The sequence below is a fragment of the Knufia obscura genome, assembly GCF_036327395.1.
Source record: "Knufia obscura strain CCFEE 5817 isolate CBS 148926 chromosome Unknown scaffold_2, whole genome shotgun sequence".
In the NCBI taxonomy this organism is placed as follows: Eukaryota; Fungi; Ascomycota; class Eurotiomycetes; order Chaetothyriales; family Trichomeriaceae; genus Knufia; species Knufia obscura.
Window position 1 is genome coordinate 1,739,332 of NW_027042688.1, and position 27,109 is coordinate 1,766,440.

The 27,109-nt window shown below is 51.4% G+C and overlaps 11 protein-coding genes across 11 annotated transcripts; 5 read left to right on the forward strand and 6 right to left on the reverse strand.

Annotated features, from left to right (window-relative positions):
- Positions 1–73: 73 nt before the first annotated feature.
- On the reverse strand, positions 74–2,122 carry PMZ80_002481 (uncharacterized protein; the record flags this gene model as incomplete). The annotated part of the gene is made up of 1 exon (XM_064870914.1): positions 74–2,122. The coding sequence occupies one exon, from the start codon at positions 2,120–2,122 to the stop codon at positions 74–76; it is 2,049 nt and encodes a 682-aa protein (XP_064733367.1).
- Positions 2,123–3,290: 1,168 nt separating this feature from the next.
- Positions 3,291–5,162, forward strand: slp1 (WD repeat-containing protein slp1; the record flags this gene model as incomplete). Its single annotated transcript, XM_064870915.1, has 2 exons — positions 3,291–4,980; positions 5,038–5,162. The coding sequence occupies 2 exons, from the start codon at positions 3,291–3,293 to the stop codon at positions 5,160–5,162; spliced, it is 1,815 nt and encodes a 604-aa protein (XP_064733368.1).
- A 1,662-nt stretch (positions 5,163–6,824) lies between these two features.
- Positions 6,825–9,549, forward strand: PMZ80_002483 (uncharacterized protein; the record flags this gene model as incomplete). The annotated part of the gene is made up of 4 exons (XM_064870916.1): positions 6,825–6,949; positions 6,999–7,224; positions 7,280–7,612; positions 7,660–9,549. 4 exons carry the CDS (start codon positions 6,825–6,827, stop codon positions 9,547–9,549), a joined length of 2,574 nt encoding a protein of 857 aa, XP_064733369.1.
- Positions 9,550–11,236: 1,687 nt separating this feature from the next.
- PMZ80_002484 (uncharacterized protein) lies at positions 11,237–12,163 on the reverse strand (the record flags this gene model as incomplete). The annotated part of the gene is made up of 1 exon (XM_064870917.1): positions 11,237–12,163. The coding sequence occupies one exon, from the start codon at positions 12,161–12,163 to the stop codon at positions 11,237–11,239; it is 927 nt and encodes a 308-aa protein (XP_064733370.1).
- Positions 12,164–13,469: 1,306 nt separating this feature from the next.
- On the forward strand, positions 13,470–13,823 carry PMZ80_002485 (uncharacterized protein; the record flags this gene model as incomplete). Its single annotated transcript, XM_064870918.1, has 1 exon — positions 13,470–13,823. One exon carries the CDS (start codon positions 13,470–13,472, stop codon positions 13,821–13,823), a length of 354 nt encoding a protein of 117 aa, XP_064733371.1.
- Positions 13,824–14,596: 773 nt separating this feature from the next.
- On the forward strand, positions 14,597–15,024 carry PMZ80_002486 (uncharacterized protein; the record flags this gene model as incomplete). Its single annotated transcript, XM_064870919.1, has 2 exons — positions 14,597–14,806; positions 14,872–15,024. The coding sequence occupies 2 exons, from the start codon at positions 14,597–14,599 to the stop codon at positions 15,022–15,024; spliced, it is 363 nt and encodes a 120-aa protein (XP_064733372.1).
- A 390-nt stretch (positions 15,025–15,414) lies between these two features.
- On the reverse strand, positions 15,415–16,014 carry PMZ80_002487 (uncharacterized protein; the record flags this gene model as incomplete). Its single annotated transcript, XM_064870920.1, has 1 exon — positions 15,415–16,014. One exon carries the CDS (start codon positions 16,012–16,014, stop codon positions 15,415–15,417), a length of 600 nt encoding a protein of 199 aa, XP_064733373.1.
- A 1,106-nt stretch (positions 16,015–17,120) lies between these two features.
- On the reverse strand, positions 17,121–17,744 carry PMZ80_002488 (uncharacterized protein; the record flags this gene model as incomplete). The annotated part of the gene is made up of 1 exon (XM_064870921.1): positions 17,121–17,744. The coding sequence occupies one exon, from the start codon at positions 17,742–17,744 to the stop codon at positions 17,121–17,123; it is 624 nt and encodes a 207-aa protein (XP_064733374.1).
- A 24-nt stretch (positions 17,745–17,768) lies between these two features.
- PMZ80_002489 (uncharacterized protein) lies at positions 17,769–18,068 on the reverse strand (the record flags this gene model as incomplete). The annotated part of the gene is made up of 1 exon (XM_064870922.1): positions 17,769–18,068. One exon carries the CDS (start codon positions 18,066–18,068, stop codon positions 17,769–17,771), a length of 300 nt encoding a protein of 99 aa, XP_064733375.1.
- Positions 18,069–18,969: 901 nt separating this feature from the next.
- On the reverse strand, positions 18,970–21,507 carry PMZ80_002490 (uncharacterized protein; the record flags this gene model as incomplete). Its single annotated transcript, XM_064870923.1, has 1 exon — positions 18,970–21,507. The coding sequence occupies one exon, from the start codon at positions 21,505–21,507 to the stop codon at positions 18,970–18,972; it is 2,538 nt and encodes an 845-aa protein (XP_064733376.1).
- A 1,544-nt stretch (positions 21,508–23,051) lies between these two features.
- PMZ80_002491 (uncharacterized protein) lies at positions 23,052–26,997 on the forward strand (the record flags this gene model as incomplete). The annotated part of the gene is made up of 8 exons (XM_064870924.1): positions 23,052–23,768; positions 24,000–24,131; positions 24,180–24,840; positions 24,893–25,050; positions 25,107–25,162; positions 25,839–26,542; positions 26,589–26,743; positions 26,800–26,997. 8 exons carry the CDS (start codon positions 23,052–23,054, stop codon positions 26,995–26,997), a joined length of 2,781 nt encoding a protein of 926 aa, XP_064733377.1.
- Between the last annotated feature and the right edge of the window lie 112 nt (positions 26,998–27,109).

Consider the following 27,109-nt stretch of genomic DNA (forward strand, 5'->3'; position numbering starts at 1 on the left):
ATCATGTTTTGTCTTCAATCTCATAATCTCGTTTTCGCACCCAGGAGGGCACCAGTACTCAAATCGAGACCTTTCAATTCATGTCAACGTCCGTATCGTCGCCACCTTCGGTCTCCGTAGTACTATCACGGTGTCGTCGTCGGCCCGAAGTGTTAGCGCTAGCGTAGCCGCCGCCGAAGCTATCGTCCAGCTCTTCGCCGCCAACTACCCGGCCCTCGGTATCGACTACCTCACACAGCTCCATAAGTGAGGATCGAGTGAGACTTCGGAAGCCGTCGGTTCGGACGACGCGGCCCCAGTTCATCATGCAGAAGCGGGCGGCCCGATTCTTGAGCCATTCTTCCTCGGTTCGGCCGGCACGCTCCCAGATCACGGCAGCGTGGTCGATGTCGATTTCACGCGATAGGCGGTTGACGCAAAGGAGGCGTAGCTTCGGCATGTCGTAGAGGTTGGCCATGACGAGCATACCGGCCACGTCTGATAGGTCTCGGCAGTAGGCTGTGTGAGGCGAGATATCGTCGGTGTAGAGGTAGTAGAGGAAAGCTCGGACCACGGAGTACGGCTCCGGGATATGGAGTTTATTGGTTTGGTACTCGATCATCTTCGCCGACAGGAGCCGCTTGAAGTGGGGCCATCGGGATTGTAGGATGAATTTGTGAACGTGGATTGGCGGCGAGCAATTGGCGGAGGCATCAGAGACGAAGAGCGCATTACCCGAGGAGGACCCCGTGGTAGGCGTGTTACCACCCATAGTACCCTCGGAGTCGTCTTCATCGAAGGCGAGCTCGTCCACGTTAGCTGTAACGGTGAAATCAGCCATACTGCCGGTGTCCGGAGATTGGTCGAACATTGCTGCTAGATCCGAACCGAGCCCGGCACTGACAGCTGAGGACCGTTCGGCAGCTAGTATTCGGTTCTGCTCCGAGGTTGGCGCGCTGTCGTTCCCGAGTAGGCCGTACCTTCGGAGATCTATAGACAAGACTTCACTGAGTTGCTGCTCTCCGACTGTTGTATTACCGGGGTCCTCCTGAGGTGAGCCTAGCATCCAAACCTTTGTCCCGTCCTCGTTCATGGTGCAGTAGTGCCACTTGTAGCCGGTACTGAACATCTCTGAGCCTTCCACAAGCTTCTGCCACCTCATTGAGTCCAGCTCTAGTGTTGAGAGATTGCAGTCACGGTGTGGTATTGTTGCAGCAGGTGTGACGAAGTCCAGAAGTGCTCCACTAGAGCAAACGTGGAAATGTGTACCCGAGGTCTGCATAGGAACGTATGGGCCGGAGAGGAATTTGAGGGTTGAAATAGCGCCAGGAGCCGTCGGGCCGCCTCTTCGGGATCGGATGTGTACGCTTGTTGAGTTAGCAGTATAGGGTTCTGTTCTTGGGTGCGAGAATGGATCGTTTCGACCATGGTGCCCCCTCGAGGGTCCCATGATACGTGCTGCCGCATTCGCTGCAGGACTGCCTTTCAGGTCTAACCACCATATCTCAGACGACCTTTCCATGTCCATTCCTAGACCACCAAATACCCACAGGCGTCCGCCCCAGATCCAAGCTGTGTGATCAAATCGCTGAACGAAAGTCCAGGTTTTCGACCAGGTCCATGTCTTGAGATCGAGGTAGCATATGTCGTCTAGAATGTAATTTGTTTCACCTGTCAGACCACCTATAACGAACAGCTTGTCCTCGTAGACGACAGCAGCATGTCTTGCTCGACCTTTGGGTACGTTGCCATGTACTTCTGGCTGTGTCCAGTGATGTGTTTTCAGATCCAGTATCACGACGTCAGACAGGTACTCTCGGTGTTCATTTTCTCCACCGTAGACAAGGAGCTTGTTGCCTTCGTACAGAGTAGCTGAATGGCCCATACGGACACCTGGAATGTCGCCATAGTTGTCGACTAAGGACCAGTTTAGTGACTTCAAATCGAGTTTCAAGACATGGTTGTAGACTTCGTCGGTGAATTGATCAAAGCCACCAAAGGCATAGATCTGGTCGTTACCGCAATACGTAACTGAGGCGTTGACAAGACAAGCAGGCTTTTGACCGGTAGTCTTCCTAATCATTGGTTTCTTGGCTTCTCTTTCGGGCGCTCGGGACCCATGTTTTGCCGGTGTGGTTGGCATCAGGTAAGACCCTGTCGGTGTATTGGTTTCTGAGCGATGGGGTCCCCCTGACGTGGTTCCGGCCGACCAGTTTGAGTTTGATGTTTGTGCAGTTGTCGCAGCAGCAGCAGCAGACATATGCGACAAGAATTGCGGTTGTGGAGTGACCGGGGAATTCATACCTCCAGAAATGTCGCACTGACTTAGAACATTGCCAATATTACGAGGTTTATGACCGAGGAGGATGCCAGCGCTGGATGTTGAAGAAAAGAAATCTGATTATTGAGAGCGAAAGTTATGTGCGTCGCAAGTCAACTTGAAAGTGAGGCTGATGATCGGCGAGGGAAGCGAGATGCTTGGAGATCCAAGTCGAAGGAAAATAGAAGGAACACCAGGAAGGCACCACTGGCGTCCACCGGAGCGCTGGCGCTTGCTGCTTTGAGGGCGCCTAACACCGCGAGACAAGGGTGACGACGTGGCGTACAAGGTGTAGGGCATGTCTTTCACAAAATGCGCTCCACGCGCGTCTGCCAAAATGCGTGAGAAGTGGGGCCACATCTTTGTGAAAAACACCCTCTATACCTTGTAGTGCAGCACTATTTTGGCGCTAACGAGGCTGCATTTAATCCCAGTCGAGGCCACGACAGCCTCGTCAATCCCGTATCGATTGTGTTGTCTGGTGAACTGCTAGCGTGAGAAAAGTAAATAAGAGTCTCTGCTTCCCTCCTCCTCTTACAGCTTCTTCTTTCTTCCTTCCATAACCAAACTCCCGCTCCTCTACCACCTCTACATCTCTCAACACATCATCATCCTTGCACGAGCATAGCCTACCCAATCCAATAGATCTTACTACGCATCAGCTAGATTTGATCGCCCTCCGATTGCTACAAAGCTCTGTCTCTGCAGGACCAGGACTCGGTTACTCAATCAATCCAACAATTTCAGTGGACCACAACGAAAAGACTACTAACCAACAAACAACCAACAGCTTTTCTCAGGACCCATTCAGTTGAGCATCTTGAGACGCCTCACTGAATTGCTGGATTCCAAGCACAGATACTTCATCGACAAGTTCTGATTGCCTAATCGACCACATACTAACCGCTCGAAGTCTTCATTGACCTTCGACACCCCACAGGACCACGATCGAAGCATTAGTTTGCCAATTCGATCACACATCACAGATACAATGGCCACCCCATCAGTATCAACTCCCCTCAAGAGCCACCATGGCATCTTCAGCACAAAGACAGCTGGTGGCCGCATGCCATTGACTCCCTCACCACGAGCGAGAACAGCAAGCGTTGCCACAAATGTCTCATCAACATCATCTCCATACACTCCTGACCGATCCTTACACAAGCGAGACGCCTCGACCGCCTACTCAAGGTCGATATCAAGATCAGTGTCGAAGTTTGCATATGCACAATCACCAAAGTCCAACATTGCCAAGGCACAGAGATCACCAAAGCACCTCGACCTTGGTGTGTCAGACTTCTCCCTCGTTGGTACCGGCCCAAGCACAACTACCCCTGCTCGAGAACGATCACGAAAGGATGGCGCCATCCGCACAAGAGGAGGCAAGAACAAGATCTGTGTCCAATACCACGCTGCAGATCGTTTCATTCCCAACCGAACCACGAGCGAGGGTCTTGCTACTGCTGGCTCTGCCAAGTTTGACGAGAACTCCCGACCAAAGACAAGTGGCTCAGAGAAGTCTGTCCTCGACGGTGCTTTCGGTATCTCAGCACGAGGTGCAGACTCGGATATTAATTCAGCTCTTGAGAACATGGGACTAGAGGACGATGAAGCTACGTCGACACGACCAAAGACAGCCACATCTGCATACGAGTCAACTCTTGCCTCAGCATGCGGCATCTCCACCAACCAGCGCATCCTATCATTCAAGCCAGCGGCTCCAGAGTCATCTAAGCCCATCGACCTGCGAACACAGTACAACCGACCTCTTAAGCAAGCGAGCACACAGTCGGCACAATTCAGACGCCGAATTCAATCCGCACCCGAACGGGTGCTCGATGCTCCAGGCCTTGTCGATGACTACTACCTCAACTTGCTGGACTGGAGCTCTCAGAATCAGGTTGCAATCGGTTTAGAGCGCAATGTCTACGTTTGGACCGCAGAGAGCGGCACCGTCAACCAACTTATGGAAGTCCCAACTGACACATATGTCAGCAGTGTCAAGTGGTCCGGAGATGGCGCATACGTCGGCGTCGGTCTCGGATCAGGCGAAGTCCAGATCTGGGATGTCGAAGAAGGCACCAAGCTCCGAAGCATGTTCGGCCACGAGACCCGAGTCGGTGTCATGGGCTGGAACAAGCACACTTTGTCCACCGGTGCTCGAAGCGGCCTTGTCTTCAACCACGATGTTCGAATTGCCAACCACAAGGTCGCCGAGCTCGTCTCTCACACCTCAGAAGTCTGTGGCCTCGAGTGGCGATCAGATGGTGCGCAGCTCGCTACCGGCGGTAATGACAACCTCGTCTCCATCTGGGATGCTCGGTCATTGGCTGCACCAAAGTTCGCAAAGAAGAACCATCGTGCGGCTGTCAAGGCACTTAGCTGGTGCCCATGGCAACTCAACCTTCTCGCCACTGGAGGCGGCTCATACGACCGCAACATCCACTTCTGGAACACTACCACTGGCGCTCGAGTCAACAGCATCGACACTGGCTCACAAGTCACCAGCTTGAAGTTCAGCAACCACTACCGAGAGCTTGTGAGCTCAAGTGGCTTCCCAGACAACTCGCTCAGCATCTGGAGCTACCCAACACTGGTACGAAACGTCGAAATTCCAGCCCACGAGACTCGAGTTCTGCATAGCTGTCTGAGCCCAGATGGCCAGATGCTAGCCACAGCTGGTAAGTGCAGATCCCACCCTCACATGATATTCATGCAATGCTGACTGAATATTCTAGCTGCCGATGAAAGCCTCAAGTTCTGGAAGGTCTTTGAACGCAAAGCTGGCGTCAGTGCCTCGGCATCCCGAGAAGGTGGAATTGGCAAGGGTGCTCAACTGGCCAAGCAGATGACAATCCGATAAAGCAACATGATCGACATAGAATACTAACCACTTCAATGATACCCATGCTTTTGGTTCCGGCGGCAACTACATTTTAGCATGGCGTTGGCGGCGCGTTGCATTTTCCTTGCATGCGGTGGACGAGGTTGACGATCAGGATGTACACAAACTTTGATCTTTGTGCTACGCTCAAGGCCACGAATTGGACACGATGATGTTGATGATGTTATGAATCTTCGAGAAGTAACTGTGATAATACATTACAGCAAGCTTACACATAGCATGCTGCTGAACAATAAACCAGTTTTTGAGCCAAAATTTCCTTCGACCGCACTCTGAAACGTAGCTTGCATAGGTGCATGAAAAACAGACTCGTGGCATTCTGATCAGCGACATGAACCCTGCTTGCCTTGAGCTTCGTTTATTCGGCATGCACTAATTGGGATTACGGTTTGGTCATTCGCAGACACTCCTCCTAACTTAGTACTGCGTGCTGCAATGTTGGTGAATGGTTAGTTGAACCCACTGAGCGTCAGCGACCGCTATTGGATCCGTCGAGCGTGCCATCTCCGTTCGTACTGGATTTCTTCAGTGTGGGCGCGTAGCAGTACTGTAGAGCCAGGTAGGATATGGGGCTGCTCGCCTACTAAGTTAGGGTGGTTTATCGACGAATCAGGAAGCATCAGAGAGGTGATTGCTGCAAGCTGGTCGCATTCTATCTATCACTCCTCCACCGCGTTCAAGGATTGCGCCAATAATGCGGCTTTCTCTCTTCTTCCAGGAGGCTGGAAGTCGAGCAGTTCAAGGCGTCCATCCTGCCAATTAATGGTCGCTGGCGCCTAGTGTAGCCGCTGTGGAGAGTGGGTGAAGCCTTCCGCGTTGTTGTTGCGGCCTCCCACCAATCATCGTCCACGCTGTTTCTACTAAGGTGCAGTATAGTAACGCTCGGGAGCTGTGCCAGTCTGCCGGTGCATAGAGTAGGACTATCCTCGCACATGGCCAAAGAGTGCGAGTAGATCTGAGAGTCTATCACCTCTCGGTCTGAAATATCACAGCTTAACCATCTTCATACCAATCCCCTCGCCTGCTTGTGTCCAACTGCACATTTGCTGCACTTTCCCAACTCGCAAGCATTGCAGGAACCTGCGGATAGGCTACTTTGAGCCGCAACTCCTTCCTCTTCTTGGACCGAGAGTCATATCGTCTATCAGCATTAAGCGCCAACGCTTTGTTATAGTAGCGGCGTTTCATTCCTGGTATACCGCATGCACGGTTCCCCGTACTAGCCTCGAGCCGACATCGTTAACAGAGCATCGACTCTTTGGCTACAGCGCAGCTGTCGAGTCAACCTCGCATATACAGAAGAGGTGGGGAGAACCAGGGAAACAACGCGGCCTCTGACACGACCGGGCGCACACGCACCAACATAACACTATTGCTCTTGCATACGCGCTGCTCAAGCTCAACCTCTCGCGGCACCACCAGCAGAGTGATCAATCAGATAGACGTTCATACGTTGCTATTCATGTCTTCATGATAGCAGCGTTGACTGTCTGGCTGTTTGCTCTCGATATGCTGCGTTGTCCAACACGGTCGTAGCTGCCGCAAATAGAAGTCGCATCACTCATTATTAGCCACAACACCGGTAGGCGCGACTGGCGCGAAGCAAGCACGGCAGGTGCAATGGCAGCAGTCAAGCCGCCTCATAGCGCGCAAGCTCTGTTTCCACGCTCTTTCTCGCCCGTACCGGATTCTCCCTGGCCGAACTCTGCCTTGACTCCAAGCAGCAATGCGGCGTATCAAAACATGTATGTTAAGCATGGTCCTATCTATGCAAAGAAATCTGACCTAGTGCAGGTTCCCACAGAATAAGTCAAACTTGTCGGCCACACCAGGGCCGGAGGAAGCCACCACCCCATCCGACATCACTGCTCCCTCGCCCTCTACATCCGAGACCAGCACCGTCTTCACTGATGTCGATGGGGAGGAGGAGCCGAGGAGTGCTCAGCCGGACGAGGAGAGAGCTATAGACGTCGAGCCCAGCAGTGCTACCTCGGTCAAGAGTGCTGCCAGTAACCTAAAGGTATACACCAAGCTCAACATGTACCATGAATTTGAAGAGGCTGATACCACCATAGATCGATACTGCTCCCCTCAACCCCGCGCAACGGCTGGAAGAAGACGAGCCTCCCCAGTCCGTCATTCACATTCCATCCAGCTTCGGCCGCTGGCAAGCACAAGGTGGGAACAAAGCTGCCTCGCTCTTAGCTCAAAGCCACCGGAACCGCCGCTCTCTTAGTCAGTCAAGCACGACCTCCGGGCCCAGTACAACAGACCAGCCATTGACCACACCTATACCACGCCCATCAACAGCAGCCTCCGATACGACTACCACTACCGAATCAACCGTGCCTTCAGAGTCGACACTTCGTCCAGAGACCGAGTCTCAATCAGCCGACGAGGCAAACAGTGTAATGTCAACCATGATCATACACAATCATCTTGACTAATCTCTCAGCAGTTCTATGACAACCAGATGCCTCCTTCGCCGTTGATGACTCAAGTTCCTACTGCAAAGGACTGGGCGAGTACTCCGAGAGCGCAGACCAGGCAAGAGCTGTCATTCAGCCGGCCAGGCTCAAGTCTAGCAAGTGGGGTTGATCCTCCGGTTCAGTGGACACTCGTTGACCGACGTACAGGTATTCGAGAAGGCGACGATGTCGAAGAGTCCGAACGATTCACTACTGATGCATCCGCGGATGAGCTCGACCATCTTCCCAGAAGGCGGAGTCTGCATCGCAGATCGGACGGTGATATAGAGGCTCTTGAGGTAGCCCTTGCAGAATGCTGGACTCTATGCAATACTCTAGCCAGCCTTAGCAATCGTCATCGGGATCGCCTTTTCTTGAGCAGCAGTTCGACCAAAGGGGATATGCACGAGAAAGCCTGGAAGTCCTGCTGGAAACTGTGCCAAAACCTGTACGAGACCAGAGACGTCAACGCTGTTGGAAGCACCAAGAACACCTTGAGCCTGTGTCGGGAATTCTGTCAATCGTTATTTGAAGTCCGCATACGCAAAGACGAAGCTGCCGACTCGGTGCTCAGAGTAAGCTTCGAGCTTAACAACCACCTTTTCAACACGCATGATCGAACGTTGCCAGACGCATTTCGCGAGAGGACGCTCGACTTCTACATTACATTGTGTCATAGACTGATGAAGCAAAAATCGAAGATGGCGGCCGAAAGCGATTCATTACTCCGAGCATGTTGGACGCTGGCAGAGATGCTATTCAGTTTAAGGCAAAGTAAACGGGAAAATCGCAAACCAGATCAGGAACTCCTTGGCTCGGCAATGCAAGCCTGCTGGGAATTATGTGATTTGTTCAGGGAAGGATGGACACAAATACGACCAGACCGTGGCACACCCAGAGCTACCCAGACTACTTTCTCCCAGGCCTTCCAGCTTGCTAGGAGAGCAGGATATATCGAGGATCAGCACACCCTCAAGTTTTCACCTGAGACACCAACCACAATCTTCGACGACACTGCTACCATCTCACCAGAGGAGGCACCAATTCCCACGATCTCAGTCATGGACCATGGCGTACCGCAATCCGCCAAGTCCACAGCGTCAGCCCCTCCCGCATTTCCACGGCCTAATACAACTCAAAGAATGTCACGGCAAACCATGATGCAACGTCAGCAGCAGAACCGTTGGGCAAGCATCAACGAAGTAGTTTCTGAAGAAGAGGCGCCATCACGGCCAACCAGCGCAATGTCTCAAAGTTCACGAGCATCATCCACCCATATGTCCATCACATCGCTAACTTCATCGCAAAACACCATTAGGACACCATCCGAAGATCCGAGTCTGACACTTCTGAAAGCGTTGTTCGTGCGAGCAGCTGTGCAGACAGGCCGTGGTTTCTCTCCTGATCCACGGAATCAAGGTGGCCGAGATGCTGTACATACGTCGTTACCACATTTCGCGCGCTCTTTGCCAGATACCGCCTTTGGCACCCAAGTTTGGCAGAAGACTTTACTGGAGAACTACAAGAAGGCAGTAGCACAAGACTCCACATTCAAACATCTTGGTACATCAGCTACGACTATTGGCGTCGGACCCGACCCAGAAAAGGGTAAGGAGGAAATTGCCCAGGTACTCAAAGGCATGGTCGACAACACAATCGGCTGGGCCTGGCTTCGAGACCTGTTCAGATATGGATACGGAGCATATATTGATGAGGTCATTAGCAAGACGAACAAGGAGCCGCCTGCGCCAACAGAGGCGAGGCCCAGAGCTCTACCAGGGAACAGTGGAAGAAGTAATTCTGTTGGCTCTGGCAAGACCTTGCCGGCGAACGGTAATGGGAACGAGGGAAAGAAAGTGTCACCGCCACGAAGGTGAAGGAGGCATTATCACACGCTCGAGATCGAGATCGCCAAACATTTCTGGCAATACTACTGCTCGCTTTACGGCCAACCTAACCCACATGCGTTGACGAATGGCTTTGATATGTGTTTGAAGAGATACCACAGCGTTTTTTGTTTATACTGGACTGTTTCGTCTCAGCGAAGGAGTTGGGCGATGCGGGATACACGAAAGGCGTGGAGGGAGGCGATCTTAATCAATCATGCCGAAACTGCATATATGATGACATCTGGTGAACTATGAAGAGAAGCACGTACAGGTGATGCATAGCCCAAGTCATATCGACTCGAGCAGATGTGGATGGCAGTTGCCTATATATGTGTGGTACACATTCTGGTATATACTTCAGCTATCATCAAATGATGCCATTGATATTTTATCACTTCTTGTATCTACGCTCGATCCTCGCACGTCCATCTTCACGAGAAGAGGCTACAACTACGAAGTTCTGCAATGACGACTATGGAGGCACTAATCACACATACACAGCAGCTAGTGTTCACCAGTCCCTTATCACAACAGAATTTCGATAGAGAAAGTGCTCTGTCGCCTTAGTCCACGTGTCGTCTTGATAGCGTAAACATGAAACATAGTTCATCCAGCGCAACGAAGGAGGCTGGCTGTAAGCGCCGAGGCTACTGCAAGGGAAAAGCGGCGACTTGGCTGCATAGGCGTGCATATGCAAGTGCGTTCTGCATGGAACGGTGATGGGGTTGGGATAGGACCTGTGGAACAAGGCATAGTAACGTGACGGACTGACGGAGATGTGAGTTTGGGTGCTTGAGGGGTACGGTGTGTAGGAAGTATGAACGTTGATGCCAGTTGGTGCTATGGTACTGTACCTGGGGTATGTGGTGTTTGGAGACGGTGATGGCTGTGGTGGTAGAGCTGCGCTTGTCGGGCGATGTACACTGTTTCGATGTTGGAAAGAGTGAGGTACCGTATGTAGATAGGCTCAGGAGCTGCGGGTTGATTGTACAGGACGAATATGTCCGGCAAGGGAGGGCAGTTCACGGTCTTCTCCGCACGTCCGCTTGTGTGGCACTGAACAGGGACGAGAAAGGTCCCGGATAACTCCGCGTGATATCAAGGTCGGCACAGTGCGCTTTACCTAGCAAGCCCGACCCGAATGGCTGATATAGGGCATAAACGGCCCACTCCGCGGTACTCCGTGGAAACTACCTAAGCTACGCTGCCAAAAGGATGCATGCCCGTACTGGTGAGTCGCATAAAGAGGAAGTTCCGACCGCAGTAGTTGGAAAGGTCTGTCTAATACAGTGTGGCAGTCTTATTCCGTCAAAATACTATTAGTATCGAAGGAGCAGGCGCTTGACTCAAAGATTCTTTCTCTTATGCTATGGTTTAGCTATCAATGGTGCGCCCGCGCGCACAGGTAAAGCGGTTGTCGCATAAGTCGGGGCTGTATCGGGGCTAGCGAAGACACCTGCAACCAGTGACTAAATTGCGACTTACGAATAACCATCGACTACGAATTTTCTTCCGACGAAACTTGATTCAGCTCAAGTTGTTGTCATTGTATAAGCTATTGCTATATGGCTATATGATAGGCCTATGCCTTGCAGCAAACCATGTTACCGACTCAGCTCAACTCAAATTTGATGACTAGCTACTCATGCGGCTTTCGGTGAAGCTCGCTCTTATACTAGCGATCCCAGTGTAGAGTGGTATCTCGATAGGCCTGCCTGCGTTGGACTTCGCCGCGAGGGACTTCTTCCTCCTCAGCAGCAGACTCGTCCTCAGTCTCAGTCAACTCGGCCCGATCGTCACCAGAAATGACCCCTTCATCAAAACTCTCCTCATCAGACGGCACCCCTAGAGTTCTTGCGTCGTCGTCATCATCGTGATGATCATCCTCCTCCTCATGACGCCCCTCCTCACGAACAGGCTCCTTTCCATGCCCCTCTTGGGCTTCCTCCTCCTCAGGAGGGTCATTTAGCTCTTCTCTCAGGAGGTTAACAAAAGCATGTTCATGTTCCTGACGATACTCGTCCAAATGATCCGCTACCTCCTCCAACACCGTTCTCAATGACTCAAAGAGTATCTGAGTTTTCATCGCCTCCTCATACACTTCCAATGGGTATCCACTGTCGATAGAAAGCCGACGAGCTTTCATCGGTACAGGCATCTGCGAGTCACTCAGTATGTCCGTTACACTTTTCCGAATGCTCCCTTCGACGACAGATCGTATACTCAATGTGAGACGATTTATGGCCTCTCCCTGCTCTCTGACGTGACCAGTGCGGTAATCGCATTGGTCAAACACTTCGTCGCCATGCCAATTCTCGCTGGTCGGCCCCATTTTTGCGAGAACGTGCTTGCTGGCTTTCTTGTGCTGGTCTAGGAGACCCATCAGAAGGTTGCAATGGGCTCTCAGCGAATCTATGTCGTCGCGGTCATCGAAGTCGGGCAAATTTGCAACCCTCTTCATGCTTCTCGGGATCGCCTTGCTCATCTCGAGGTAAAGCTCCGAGATTTGACTTCGTACCGTCAAGAGCTTGCTCAGAGGGCTCTGTGTGATAGAACTGGACGCCTTCTTAGAACTGGACGCCGCCTTAGAACTGGACGCCATCTCGACGGCAACGGGACTTTGCGTGGAGTTTCTGGCGTGATTGTCGTCTGTGGTTCTGGCGCTTTGCTTGTGCTTTGGTCTGAATACATATTGGTGAGTCTTTTCGAACTATCGTGGTCGAGACAATTCTTGCTCTGGCAATGAGAGCATCTCAATCGTCTCCAGAGCGCCAGCTTATATGGTCAGCCGCTCTGCCCGGCTCGTTCGCAGCAGAGATCTCATCCATACCATGGCGAACGACAAACTCGAGTCGAGGATGGCGTTGGACATCGATGAAGCACAATCACGGCCTAGATCATGCACAGCACAGGAATCCTCAGGCACAGTAGGGCATACAGTCAGATTTACGTCGCTGAAAGCGGTCCTACTCACCCTCGTGAATGCGTGGCGAGTATGAATGGGAAATTCGTTCGCATATCAAGCACAAACAAAGCTGATACTCATGGCCGAGGTTTCAACGCAGGGGTGATTGACCGCAGTTGATCTTCGAACACGGACACAACTCGGCGCAATAAGAGACAACGACGTCGATTCCGAGATAGCTCTGATCGCTCCTGTATGCATGCCATAATGGACGTTTACCAGGGGCACGCTGGTTCGCCTGTTGTCCATATGCACAGCAAAACGCAGCACGGATCCGCATTCGCTGTGACCCAGCAAGTCCTGTCTGGCCAAGATCAACTTCGGAGGCATCGTATGGGACTCGGCAGCTGAGCAGGCATAGCGAACGAATAACAATCTTTGCGAAGGTTTGTAAGAAGCGCAACAGGTCGATCGTCCTTTGTGGTGCATGCAGCAAGCAACACCTTAGAAACTCGAAGCGTATACGAACATCAGCGCTCACATACCCTCTCTTGGGTTTTAGTTCTCGAGCCTTTGTTCATGCTCAGCTACTTACAGTTGACTGTTCATGGAGCGATATTTTGGATCCCTATTCAGTCACAATGTGCGTCGAAAATCAGCTCAGGCTGTTTCATGTTACAGAAGCTAAGCTAGAATGTCTATCGCTGGACGTCGAACAAAGACTTCATCATGCTATTCACCTCAGAGACTTTGTCGTCTTATTCACCTCTCAACGCAGCCAGAGAGTTGATCGTGGTCTTTGTCTAGCAGAAGCATATAGCTGGAATGCAGTCATGTACCAGGCGCTTTCCCTTGAAATTGGCTAGACTACCTGTGCAAATAGGTTGACTAGAACAGTCAGTTTCCGCTACAGCCACGTTGCTGCAAGCCTTGGTCATATAGTTCACTGTTCGACAAGCGAAGACAACGACGACAACACCACGGCGAAACTCCCATCGCCGTAATGCTACGCACCAACTTATACCTCCTTGCTCTGGCCGGAGTGCCAGCACTCCGCCTAGTATCCGCCGAGGAATATCTAGGTTACTGTGCCTCAGACTATGCAACTGATTGTGTTAAACTCACATACGAGGCCAAGAAATGTTTTCCCCTGAAAAACCCGGAGAAGTATGGCGACAAGGGTAGCATCTTCATCAACTTGCTCGAAAACGTCCGCTGCCACATGTATGTGGATGTCGATTGCAATGCGAATGTCAACGCACCGGTGTCGGACCATATAGACAATACGGGGAAGATGTGGGAATGGACCCGCGATGATGTAGCACATGCCTATAGGTGTGGGCCATGGCCAGTCTAGGAGCATGCATATATAGCATGAGGAGTATCGGGGGATAGGGTGAGGCTCACGGAGAAGAAACGTAAGAGGAACGAGACGTGGGAAGTACTTAGTCGCCCGGTCTGTCTCTAGGCCGGGAAGTTCTAATCACGAAGGGGCACTGAAGGAAGAGGGATAATCAGAGAAGCTGCTTGAATATGAAGCTCACTTGTTGCCTACGGATATCAGCACGTAAAAGGATGCTACCACCAGAAATGTGCTCAGGAGTTGTTCAACCCCTGTCCGACCCCTCTAATTAGTAGCACACTTGATTGATGTTTCCAGCTGCATATGATAACGTCTGCCACCGTTGTAGGCCGCCACTGTCCAATAGTAGCACTGCGTTGAGGCAGGATATCCTCCTCCCTTATTCACTGAGTATGGACTCTGAGTAGGGCCACTTACCGGTAAGGCATCATTTGAACAGTATTACGAAATCGGGCCCGACGCTATTCAGGTCGAGTTGTATCATCATGCGAAAGCTAAGTAAGTCAGGGTACCTATCGCGAGTCGTCGAACAAAGACTGTATCACTCCGATCACATCATCGACGCTCACGGAGGGTGAAGAGTAGTCTTTGTTCAATGCAAGCATAAAGGTAGAAGGGGCCAACTCTCTCGGACAATTTACTCTCGCATGCCTATTTCATCTGTGCAAACAGGTTGAATAGAGCAGTTGGTTCCATTACTACTAGTACTAGGTCTGGCTCAATTAATCCACGAGCTCAACACACAAAAAAGAAGCCCAACCACCACGATGTTCCACACCAAGCTCTACCTCCTCACTCTAGCCGCCCTCTCAGCCCTCAAGCTAGTATCAGCCGACGACGTGGACTTGAACTATGCCATATCGTACTGTACCGGGCGGATGTGCAGTGAGGATCCGTACTTAGCTAAGGAATGTATCGCCGTGGAACGACCCGATGGTAGCCCTCAGACATTTGGCAACAAGGGCAATACTTTCATGGTAAGTGGACTTCTAGTGTTACGTTGTGTTTTGACGTCTGATACTAACGTATTTGCCACCCCTAGCACAAAGTCCCGAACGTCCGTTGCCACATGTATGTGGATGTCGGCTGCAATGCGAACGCCAATCCGCCACTGTCGGAGGATATTGAGACGGGTGTAGTGTACACTTGGAATCGGGATGACGTTGCGCATGCGTATAGGTGTGGGCCTATATAGGAGGGTGTATTAGTGTGGGGCTATGGGGTATAGTTCTGGTTGAGGTTCACAAAAAATCTATCAGAGGAAGAAGACTAGTTCTTAGGGGAAGTGGGTGGGTGCGAAGCTCGAATAGTTGCCCATGAATACCAGCACGTAGAAGGATACGACTACCTAGAAATGTACCTAGGAGTTGTCTAGCCCCTGTCCGATCTATCTAAAAGTTAGCAATCTCTGGTGATGTTTCTAGCTGAACTTGACAATGTCTGACACCGTTGTAGGCAGCCACCGCCCCACAAAAGCTAATGTCTTAAGGCAAGCCCTGCTCCTCCCTAACCACCAACTATAGACTCTGAGTAGGTCCAGTCATCGGTAACGCAGCATTTGAACAGCCCCTGCAGTGGGACCCTTTCACGGCTTCGGCTTCGTGGAAGACTTCTTCTTATCTGCCTTCGATCCTGAGTTCGAAGGCCCTTGCGGTGGCGCCGGGTTAGGAGGCGGTCTCAACTGTGCCTGCTTGACGCCCTGCTGACACTTGACCCATATACGCAAGAAATACTCCCGCATCTTGTTTATCTCATAGAAATACTGTTGCGCAACACCGAACTCGTAGTCCTGCACCTGCCCAGGCCGGATCGCCTGTCTCGCCAGAGCCCAGGTCGGGCTTCGTGGTGGGGGCAGACGCGCAGGATCTGCGGGCCAATCTTTCTTGTCTTTGTGCAGGGTCTTCTTCATGCGTCGGAGGATGCCGAGGAGCTCGTTGTAGATGGCACCGGCCAGATGGACACCTGCGTTGTAGACTGTTCGGCAGCAGCCGCCATTTTGTTTCTGTAGGATGTTGAGTGCGCTCGCGAGGGAGGTGGCGGCGCCGATGGTGAAGTTCTCTATTTGATTCAGGGCTGCATCGGTTGGGACGAGCCCTTTATGCATGAAGGTGCGGGTCGTTACGGAGAGGACTTGGTTTTGAGCTTTGAGGATGCGCAATGTGCGTGTGGTCGATTCGGTGGACATCTTGACTAGATGGACCGATAGGTATTGCGTTGTGGTGGGGGCTGTAGTGCTTGGTATGTGCTAATATGCGTGTCTTGAGTGTAGATCGGTATGGACAGTGGTGAGTGCTTCTACAGTAGTCTTTGTGGTAGTCGGGATTGTTCTGGCGAGACTCGTCCTTATTCAAGCTGCTCAGCACCATCTTATATACTCGAGATGTCCTTCACTTTCGTTCGAGGAGAGCTTGATGGCTCATCGTGCGACAACGACAAGCACAATTCAAGGTGGCCGTTGCACGTGCTCAGCTGTGTGTCATTGTGGTTAACCAGGACTTTAATGTGTACTCACCGCTGTAGCAGGTAGCAACCGCGAGTCAGAGAGCCCAGCACGACTAGACTGATGTATCATGACTGATGAGTAGGTCTATATGCCTGAGATTCAAACGGATGGTGACTTAAGAGTATGAATGGACGAGTGCCTTCACAGGTCGGCAGGTGCAATTGCATGATGGTCAAGCGATGCTAGCCGTCGAAGCAAGGCGTGGAATCTGAATACGAGTTTTGGCTCTCTGAGCATTGTATCGGCAATGGCTCACTGGCAATAAAGACTGCTGTAAGGCTCAACTCAGAATAATGTTGAGACGGGTGTAGAGGACACTTAGAACCAGGAAAGATATTGCGTATGCGTATAGACGTGGACCAATCTAGGAGTGTGTGTCAATGCGGGGTATACGGCGTATACTTCAGGTTAAGACTCACAAAACATTGATAAGGTGAGTCGTAGAAGAACGTTCATCTTCGTCTTCGAGACAGACAGCTCTTACAAAGTGTAGCAAGCAATACTGCAAAAATGCACATCAATGTTCCTAGACGTACGCAGCTTCTTTTCACAGCAGCAAGGTAGTACAGCTTGATAAGAAGGGGTCCGATATTGTTTAGCTCAGGTTGCATCATTATGCAGAAGCTAAGTTAGGGTAGCTATTGCTGATAAGCTCTTTCTGGTGAACTAGCTCTATCTGAAGCATTGATGTCTCCACTCCTCATAACGGGGATCGACTCATTCAGACGCCAGCGTCTGGTGACGCAGTGTGAGGTTGCCCATTGTTGGTAGGCCTAGTTTCATATGGCCTAGTTTTGAAGTCTCGTCTTCGGTCCCTTCTTCGGTGCCTTCTTGGTTCTCCCATTGGGCGCAGGTGTCGGGGGAGTATTCGCGGCGACAGTCCCAGTAACCTTCGAAGCAGTATTCGGAGTAATCTTTGAAGCGGCTTCGACAACAGTCTTCGGCCCGATCGGTCGACCTGCCTTCTGCCCAGTCCCTATACCAGGTTTGGGAGCAGGCGCGGGAGTAGACTTAGGAGCAGGTGTGGGAGTAGCCTTGGGAGTAGCCCTGGGAGCAGGTTTGGGAGCGGTCGGAGGCGTAGCCGTGGGAATAGCCTTGAGAGTAACCTTGGGAGTAGCCTTAGGAGCAGGTTTGGGAGCGGTCGGAGGGGTAGCCGTAGGTGCAGCCACAGCGGAGCTCTCACGCGCAGCCTTTAGCGCAGCCATTCGCGCTTTATCCCTAGCTATCCCAGCACGCAAGTCAACAGCTTGCTTGACCTGAACTTCGGAGGGCCTATCGAAGCTTCTTTGACAAGCATCCCAGACCTTTCTAAGCGCATTCCGTAATTTCACGAACTCATCCCGGTAATCCCACACGACGAACGATTGAAAGTATCGGGGCTCGCTAGCTGCTCTCCATGCGACGAAGTCCATGGGATACGAGCGTGAAGATGGAGCCTAGTCCTTCTGCTGATCGTACAACGTTGTTGTCATATCTCGTACGGACTTTTCGACCTCTGTACATAACACCCATAGCTGAGACAATGCTGCTCGTACTGTGACTGCTTCGTTTCCTGGGGTACGTGAGAGCTCATTGTCGGCTCCTATCAGTAGGGTCTGTAATTCCTCAAGGTGCTCCGCGAGCCGAGAAAGCAGTGCCCAACGTGGAGTCTCGGAAACTTTGCTGAGTGATGCGGCGTCTGATTCGACGTAGCTGATTTGCCACATCAAGTCTGAAAATACTTTGGACTCGGCCATCTTGGACGGACAGGACCTGTTCTGAAGGTGTCTGTAGTGGTTATGATGTGGTGCTTTGCGTGCTTTGGTCTGATATCTGCTTGTGGGTTCGGTTGAGTTTTTTAAGTGCTTTCCTGTCTGTGCAGTAGGTAGAATGGCTGTCCCTCTTCGATGCTCTTCGAAACTATCTTATATAGCCGACCACCTTGCCGCTTTCGTTTGAGCGACGATGACAGTTCACCATGGAGCCAACAGCAGCTACAGTCAGAGCCGGCGTTGGACCGGCTCGAGTCAGCCAGGCAATTATGCGTGCCTCAATCCTCGTGTGATGGTAGGCGAGTCCTGGTCATGATGGAGGAAATGACACACGAGAAGTGTCTGGAAGGTCCGGTCCGTCGTGACAGACTAGCCGTCAGTATGCTGTCTATGACCGCCTGTGCAGGCGACTCTAACCGCAGCTGCCGAGAGTTGTGACGCACAACTGGTCCTCAATCCATGAGCAAGGGTATGAGAATAAGCAGCATGGCGCCCATTTCCTATTGCAATCAGGAAGACTTCGATCATGCAGATAAGTGTCTTCAATTGTGCTGACAGACTTATGTCTTCGTCAAACGATGAAGTTTGCGTTGGTTGTCCATGACCCCGAAGTAAATTCGGCTAGTAGCTCTTCCACTGCCACTATTGAGAGACTAAAAACTGCATTCATGAAAGTAGAAAAGAATCTTCAAGTTCCTAATGTTTTCATGGTAATACTATTACTGTCGTTGTTGGGGCATCGTAACACATAAGCATAAGGATAGACATAGTAGACCGTCGTCGCTGTTCGCTAGGTCACTTCTCGAGGCATGTCTCGTCATCCCCTCATCACTGCCCTCATCAAGCAGTATCAGGCCGTAAAACACCTCCCGCCTCGCACGAGGTACTACTCAGCAAGGCTCTCCTTCAACACACCTGCATCAACTTTGGGGCAAATCGTCGTCGGTGCTCGTTTCGCTGCTATCGCGGCCGCGAAACCAGGGATCGGTCCAGATTGATTGATTCCTGGCGTGCGGCTAAATAATGCATTTGCGCCCACAGAACCTGACATCGAACTTTCGGACGATGTCTCGGTAGCCGAAGGTATACTAAGCGCATTCGTGCTGACACTTCTCTTCGCAGATGAATTGTTCGACTTCGCTGTTGAGGATATGCCTGCGCTGAGTACTGATGCCCCACTTGATTTCGCGACCTGCAGAGTAGGACTTGTCGCGAAATGCGCTGCGGTGATGGATGGTCTCGATAAGGATGATGTGGCCGATGCTGATGCTGGTGTAGTGGCAACAGATCTTAGATCAGCCACACTCTTCATACCTGTTGGAGCACGACCCCATTTACTTGATACCCAGCCACCTACACTTCCTATCAGACCACGGCCACTTGTATTTTGAGATTGTTGCGTTTCTTTCCGGATGCCAGATAGTGCCTGCATGCTTGCGCTAATGCTATCAACTCCTGGCCTGCTGGTAGCGGTGTATTCTGTCACAGATGCGACGGGCTCAGAAGCGGATGTTAGTGGCTGCCGTAATGAGGCGGGTGAGGGTGCAAAGTGGTGTTTGTTTGCACCGGCTGTCGTTGTGCCAAGGAGACGGAGTGCCGAGGACGTAGAGCGCGGATGCTGGGCTAGGTGAATATCCATGCCCGAAATCGATAGGAGGGAGTCATGGCTATTTGATCTGCGTATTGAAGGTCGAATATCTGGCATCTGCTTTGGCTTAGGAGATCCGATTCGTGGTGGTGACCTCGGCTCAAGGTCTGGCGTTATTTGATCGTGCTGGACCACAGGTGAGCTTTGTTGTTTAATGATTGTAGGTGGGGGAACGAGTTCATCAGGAGGCTCCCGCTGCTGTGGAGGTGTGTCAGGTGGCGGCGGGGGCTCTGGTATAGTTGGTATCGATGGTTGAGCTGCTCGTGGTGTAAGGTTCTGATCAACGATTGGCAACAAACTCATACTCGGCTTGGGTGTGAGTCCCATTTCTGGTAGTACATCATCTCCTTCAGCTCCGATATGAGGTATGCTATCGTTGGCACTTATGGCTTCCGAGGTCGTAGCTTCAAACGACTCGAGGCTGACGTAGCCGTCCGGCTCTTCTTCGAACACGCTCAAGCTTTGCTCAGGCTCATCCCAATGCTTGAAGGGCAGAGGCGAAGAAATACCGAACGACTCAGGACTGGTTGGTCTTGAGCTCTCCTCCTCTCGCTCAATGCGATCGAAAATTGAGCTGTTTCTGTCGTAATATGACGCGGGAGAGCTTGCCATGCTCGAGAGATAGGTCGAAGCAGTAGCCGCGGATTGCATCGACCACCTGTTGGCCATCGGTTGCGGCATACTCAAGGGCACGGCTGAACTTGTAGCATATCTCTGCGGTCGCATGATGGGCGTTGAACGACCCGATGTCGATGGGCTAGCAGATAGTGCAGAAGGCATGAGTGCTCTTCGCCGAGGTGTGCTTCGAGGAGTTTTGCGGACCGGCGTCTTTTCTTTCTTTGCTCCAAGCTTGGTGTGGTAGTGATGGTGGACGTGGACTTCCTGCTGTACCTGTTTGGGGAGTGATTGGCTGAAGCTAAGCTCGTCATGTAGCGAAGATTGACGTGCTGGCATAGGTGTGGTGTCTTCCTGGATAGGCTGATGGAGCATAACCTGCTCACGTAGGTTCTGCACTTCATCATTACTTGACTGAAGCAGCTCTCTGAGCTCCGAGATTCCAGCTTGCAGATTCGCGTTGTCCTGCAGAATGTCTCTGACAAAATTGCTCACAACCTGCTTTTGCGGACCGCCACGCTGCATATTCTGGACTGCAGCGGTGGCCTTCAGCCGGCCTTCGGACAAGCCCAGTTCTCTTTCCAATGCACGATCTCTTGCGACTCTTGCGACAATCTCTTCGTGCTTCTCCCTATCGATCCGGGCAGCCCATTCGATCTTCTGAACTTCCTGCTCCAGCTCGTGCACCTTCCTCTCGCTCTGCTTCCACCTGGCAATTGTGCCCCTAGTCTCGGACTTGCCATCCTCAAATTGCTTGGTGAGTTCAGCACACTCCCTCTCCACGTCGAGCATCTTCAGTTCGAGCTCCTGCGTCTTCCTAGTCAAGCCATTGAGTCGTCTGATTTCTTGCTCGCAGTCTTGTACCAAGTCCTCCAACTCTTTAACTCGCTTTCCACTTTGTCCAAAATCCGTGTTCAGGTCCTCCAGCTTCTGCAACAATCCCCGATTCTCAACGAGCATTCTATGGTTCGCATCCTGCAGGGAGCTCTTCTCGTGTTCGAGATCGGCAACATAGCTGGAGAGACGTGCTTGTTCGGCTTGAGAATCTCTGACGTAGGCTTCGTGGCGGTCGAGTAGAGCCTGCAGTGCGAAAGTTAGTCCACTGTCTGTTCGCTTGTGCTTGCTATGCGGTTGTGGCTGTTGCGCAAGATCGGCCATCATCAGAGGAAGGGTCGATGTGCTGTAAATGCTTCGACGATGCAGTGACTTCTTGCTGGAGCAGCTGCATGCGCAACCGCCAGCATGGTCGCCCATATCGCATAACGGTGAAATATCGATTACGCAACCATCGACTTGTTTGCCTGTCATCAAAGATGGCTATTCATTTCACTCCACGTCTCATCCTCCTTGAAGATGCCGTCACTTCACCTCAACAATAGCATTGAAGATGTCACGAGACTCAGATGCCATAGGCGCACGTACCTGGCCAAGTCGAGCAGCAGTCTCGAGATCTCTCTCAAGACCACCTAAAGCTGCATTGTTGTGCTCAAGATAGGCGCAATCTGGTCTACCACAGCAGCATTTCATGGTACTCATGCGTGTTTCAGCACTGCCATTGGTGGGTTCGTCTGCAGGTATGTTGTTGTCATCGGCTGAGTAGTGGTCAAGGCGCGTTAGGTCGTTCTGCGAAATTGCACGGTGGAGCGAGTGAGCAGGGTTCGTCGAGCAGAATTGTCGAAAGCGAAACGAAGTAGCATGAAAATCGTCGTTGATGTTATTGGCCTGGTCGGCCATAATGGCCAGCTTGAAGGTTTATACCATCGACTGTGTCAAAGCAGAGACAATAAGAGGAAGTGGTTCCTGATAATAATGTCGCCGTTGTTGTCCGCCTTGTTTAGTGAAGACCAATGCGACACATCCCTCATTGGCTGTCTTTGGCAGCACAAAGCTCATTGGTCCAACCTCCTGGCCCATGTCCGGTCGCAGAGAATGGACAAGTCATGCCGGACAACTCCAAAGCTAAGAGATCCGCTTCACACGCTTCGAAACATTCTGTTGCCTGGAACGCGTTGCGACGCGATCTTCAAATGGCGCGAAGATAGAAGTGAAGGTTGTCTGAAGAGAAGTCGCGCAGTAGACGGTGGGTTCCCTACCAGTTCGGCAGCGCAAACTCAACGTTCAGCGACAGTTCGGGCTCAGTTTATCACCGGTCTTGGCGCAGAATTGGCTGTCATCATGCTCGATCCCTTTGATTTAATGTGATCTACTTCTTGCATTACGACTTTCTTGTACTACAGGCCATCCTAATGCCCCGGAGGAGCCATAAGAAATCGAGGGCAGGCTGTAGCGAGTGCAAGAGGAGGCATTTGAAATGTGACGAAACCAGACCGAAATGTATCAACTGCGTAACGGCACATATCAGGTGTCCGTATGAGGATGAGCCACGCCTTGTCAGCGACTATGCAGCCTCTCCTCTTCAAGAAGCAGCCAGGGAGAACAGTACTACTTCCAGTTCGACCCCTACGAGAAGCCCCGCGAGCACGACCAATAATGGCCTCTCTCCGACTCAAGTTGCTAGCGATACCACCCTCAACATGCTTCATCTAGAGCTCCTACACCACTGGTCGAGCGGTCTAACGCAGGGCTTTCTGCCTCCGTCCAACGACTCTTATCAGCTGTATTCTGAAACCTGCATCAGACATGGCCTACGACACCCGTTTCTGATGCGCCAGATCTTAGCGACATCCGCGCTACAAATCAGTATCATGCGGCCCGATCAACGCGCTTTTTATCATCAACATGCTACTCAGCTCCAGTCCGAGGCATTGGCAGGCTTTAACGCTATCCTGCAGGCGTTGACCGAATCGAACATTGTAGCTGCTTTCTTGGTTTCATCGTTGATAGGCATGCACGTCTTCTGCGATATCTTCCTCTTTCGGGTAGACAGCAACCACAGTTTCAACAGCATTCTCGACTCCCTCATCGGATGCATCAATTTGCTTCGTGGGGTCCGTTCGGTCATCGACAACTGGTGGGACTTTCTTTGCAAGAGCGAACTCAGTCCGATCCTGGTGACTGCAGAGATGAGGCGTAAGGCTTTCATGAACGAAGAATCTGTTGATCTGAAGGACCTCAATAGGATGATTGATACTGCTGATGTTGGCGTAGCATCCAAGGAAGCCTACAAGCAAGCCGTGAAGGAGCTTGAGCATGTCTTCGCGGCTCAACCTGATCTTCGGGAACTGGAGTCCAGCCCATCAGCACATATAATATTCGCCTGGCTTGTCACTGTACCTAAAGAATATGTCGACTTGCTTTCAGCTCGACGACCCGAAGCTTTAGTCATACTCTCATACTATGCAGCAAACTTGCATTACCGCAGAAAATTCTGGGCCATCAATGATGCTGGTGAATACCTGATCCACAATATCAGCTCGCACCTAGGCAAGCACTGGGAACAGTGGCTGGCTTGGCCTCAACAGGTAGCTAGTATAACATGATCTCAGTGCTGAAGGTCCTACGTTATGCCATGTTCATCCTTATGCCGGAAGAACGACCTTGACAATTTCCTTGGAATCAACACTGTGACACGTGGAAAGAGCGCCAGAATTACGGAAAGCGCCAAGCCACGTCACCGAATGTGAAATTTGGCAGGCTCGAGGGGGCCTTCCATGTTATACAAAACACTCCGCTGGCCTCTAAGCCGACTTCAGTTATTGAGAGTCGTCCGAGCTCAGAAGAAACGCTTCAGTATAAGCATCGTGCTTGACCCTAGCAATGGCTTCACTCGTGCGGATGCAGAAATTCGTTCTTTGCGCGCTGTTCTGGTTGACCTTAGCCTTCAGGTAAGGCGTCCTCCTCAGTGACAGAAGCAGCATGTTCTCTAACAACAGCTCAGTCAGATCATCTATTCCCAACAGCCACCCCTGCCGTCAACGCTCGTCCCCGTAACACGTACTGGTGTCCTCCCCACGATTCAGCCACGAACACCTCCCGATTGGAAGTTCGAGGATCAATTCGAGTTCTATGGCTTCTGGCTGCCTAACGAAGAGCTCATCGTGAGCAACGCTCTCACAGGAGTTATGGACTTACTGGAAACTACAATGAAAGTGCTAAGCGGTACATCCGGCGAAGGAGAAGAAGATCCATCGTTTCAACGTTACTTTCGGAAGGGAGATTTGGATCAAGTTGGTGCAATATTCCAGAGAGTATTGGCCGTATTAGGAGCACCTGGCACCTCTGCTATCCGACAGTGCATCGAAGCAAGCAAGCTCCTACTCATCTACGGCGACGGCCCGAACTCGAACCGTAATTGTGCCGATGAGAGAAAGGGAGTATTTGCGTATTACAACGCCTTCGAGGATGAGAACAAAATACCACGCAGCTATATGTCGTTTTGCAAGCGGTTCTTTGACAACTACAAGGCACACAAGCCGATGGACTGGGATCCGAGCATACCATATGTCGATTCAGCCAAGATGGGAACGACAATTGACATTGCCGACCGATATCAACTTCCGGAAGCCGAGTCAGGTGCATCCATCGTTCTGCATGGTAAGTCATTAACCCCGTGAATTTGTCATCAGCAGACTAACAGCCACCCCAGAACTCCTGCATTGGAGCGACATCACTAAACCGGTCGTACCGAATCAGATCGAAGACCTGGCATTGATCCGTCCAGATACCCAGGAACAAAGAACAGCCTACAGATCCTTCTACGGCGCAAAGGTCAAAGATCCAGCATGGAAAGCGACGCAGCCTCCAGTGAGTGCATTATGCAGTAGGGCATACATTCTTGATGGGCTGACAAGCTGGCACAGACCGAAAACGCAGATACCTACGTGTATATGGTTCCGGAGATCTTCTACCGATATCGGTATGGTAAACCTCTATGGCAGGATTCGCCAGATTTACACGGACAACCGACTAGCCCCAACATCCCACCTGCTGCACCTTGAGGCCAGAGTCGAGGAACATGACCCAAAAGCACCGACAGCATACCTCGGTGATCACATTACGACCGCGGAGACAAAGGCCGCTTCTGCGCATGGTCCATTGGCGAGAAATGTGAATGAGATATGGACGTGCAGGCGACCGCCTGAGTGAGTATAAGGTAAAAATGACAGAGACCATGAGTTGGGGCTCGGTAATAATATCGAAACAATCCAGATGCGCGAGCATCTTGTGCTGGTGTACTCCTACGAGCGGCTCGGCAGACCTTATAGGCACGAAGTAACGACCGCGAATGTGATAACCTGTCCAGTATACTGTCTAGTAACGCGTCGCACCTTCCTTCTACTTGAGTCCGTGCATTGGCCAACGGTTTGCAAGATCATGATGTGACAGTCGCACCTGCCAGCTCAAAATTTTTAGCCTTCTTTAAAAAATTTCAACAGGCACAGTGTCAACCTGAGCATTATTGATTGAGTGCAGTTCGTTGATGGCTCCGGTCCTTCTTTTCTCGGCAGCATTGCTGTCCTTGGTCGCAGCCGTCTCTGGGTAGGTTTCACCAATTCAAGGACTCAATTGCCGCAACATAGCTGAGCATATAGCAGCCTCGAAGTCCACCACGAAAACACGACCCAACGTCGCAATCGGCTACCTTTCCCCGAATCCTTGTTTGGTCGAAAGACATCGAAACCCAGCCTGGAAAAGAAGGAAGCAGATATTGGTCAGCCTGATCCATTCCCAAGAGAGCCATGGCCGGCCGGCGCAAACTACTTCGAATTTCACCAATTCCCTTCCGAAGAGCACAAACAAGCTGTTCTTTACTCGATGATAGAAATCCAAGACATTCTCTCCACTGCAGTGAGGATACTGTCGCAGGAGGCCGGCAAACAAGAAGTCGCCAATCCATCTTTCCGACGTTATTTCTTCCCAACCCCAGGAGACCTTAGAATCGTTCTGGGCGTCTTTCAAAGTGTACTTGCCAAGATCGGCTGCCCTAGATATGATACTTTGCTCCAATGCCCTTCCATGAGAAAAGAGAAGTTGGTAATATACTACGAGGACCCTCCATACAATGAGGATCCCAGGGTAACCTGCAAACGTGGCGGTCACTGGGCCTTCGTTGGAAAGGGAGATGGCACTGGGAATTTCAACTATCCACGGTACATGTCTATATGTGGAAGATGGTTTTCTTTCTACAGAGGCGCCAAATGTGCGTCTGCAGCTATGCTTGGCAATGTTATCGATCCCGGATGCCAGCCACAGTGGCAGCAAGTAACCTGGTCTGCTACAATGAAGTTACTACATGGTAAAATCTAGATCATACGCCACGACTACTTACTGATCCACCACAGAGCTCATGCACCTCGACTATATCTACCAATCGGTACTACCCAAGCAGATCGATGATATTGTGATTACCTTCCCAGCACCAGATGGCAGAAAGACCCAGGCGCAAGGGGCGTACTGTGCGATGCATGTCAAGGACTGGTCGGGCGGCAAGTCGCCAGTGAGTCTCCCATCGGGTATGCTTTACACGATACGATTCAGTACCTAACATGACAGACTCTCAATGCCGACAGCTACGTATTCACTGCTAAGGAGATCTACTACACCGAGTGGAAAAAGCAAGAGAACATCGTTCCAAGTGATTGGGTGGACTCGCCGGATATTCGCATTGCAAGTCAACAGGAGTGTCCACGACTTGTTTTGCCTCAGCCTGCGCCCCCTCCCCCTGTAGCACCTCCACGCCTGGCACGCTAGATTGTATGGGCGATGTTGTTATGGCCGCAAGATTGGTGGTTGTAAGAAGAAGACCAAGAGCTAGATGGTGGATCAATATCATTGAAAACATGAATGAGGGATGGAAGTCAAT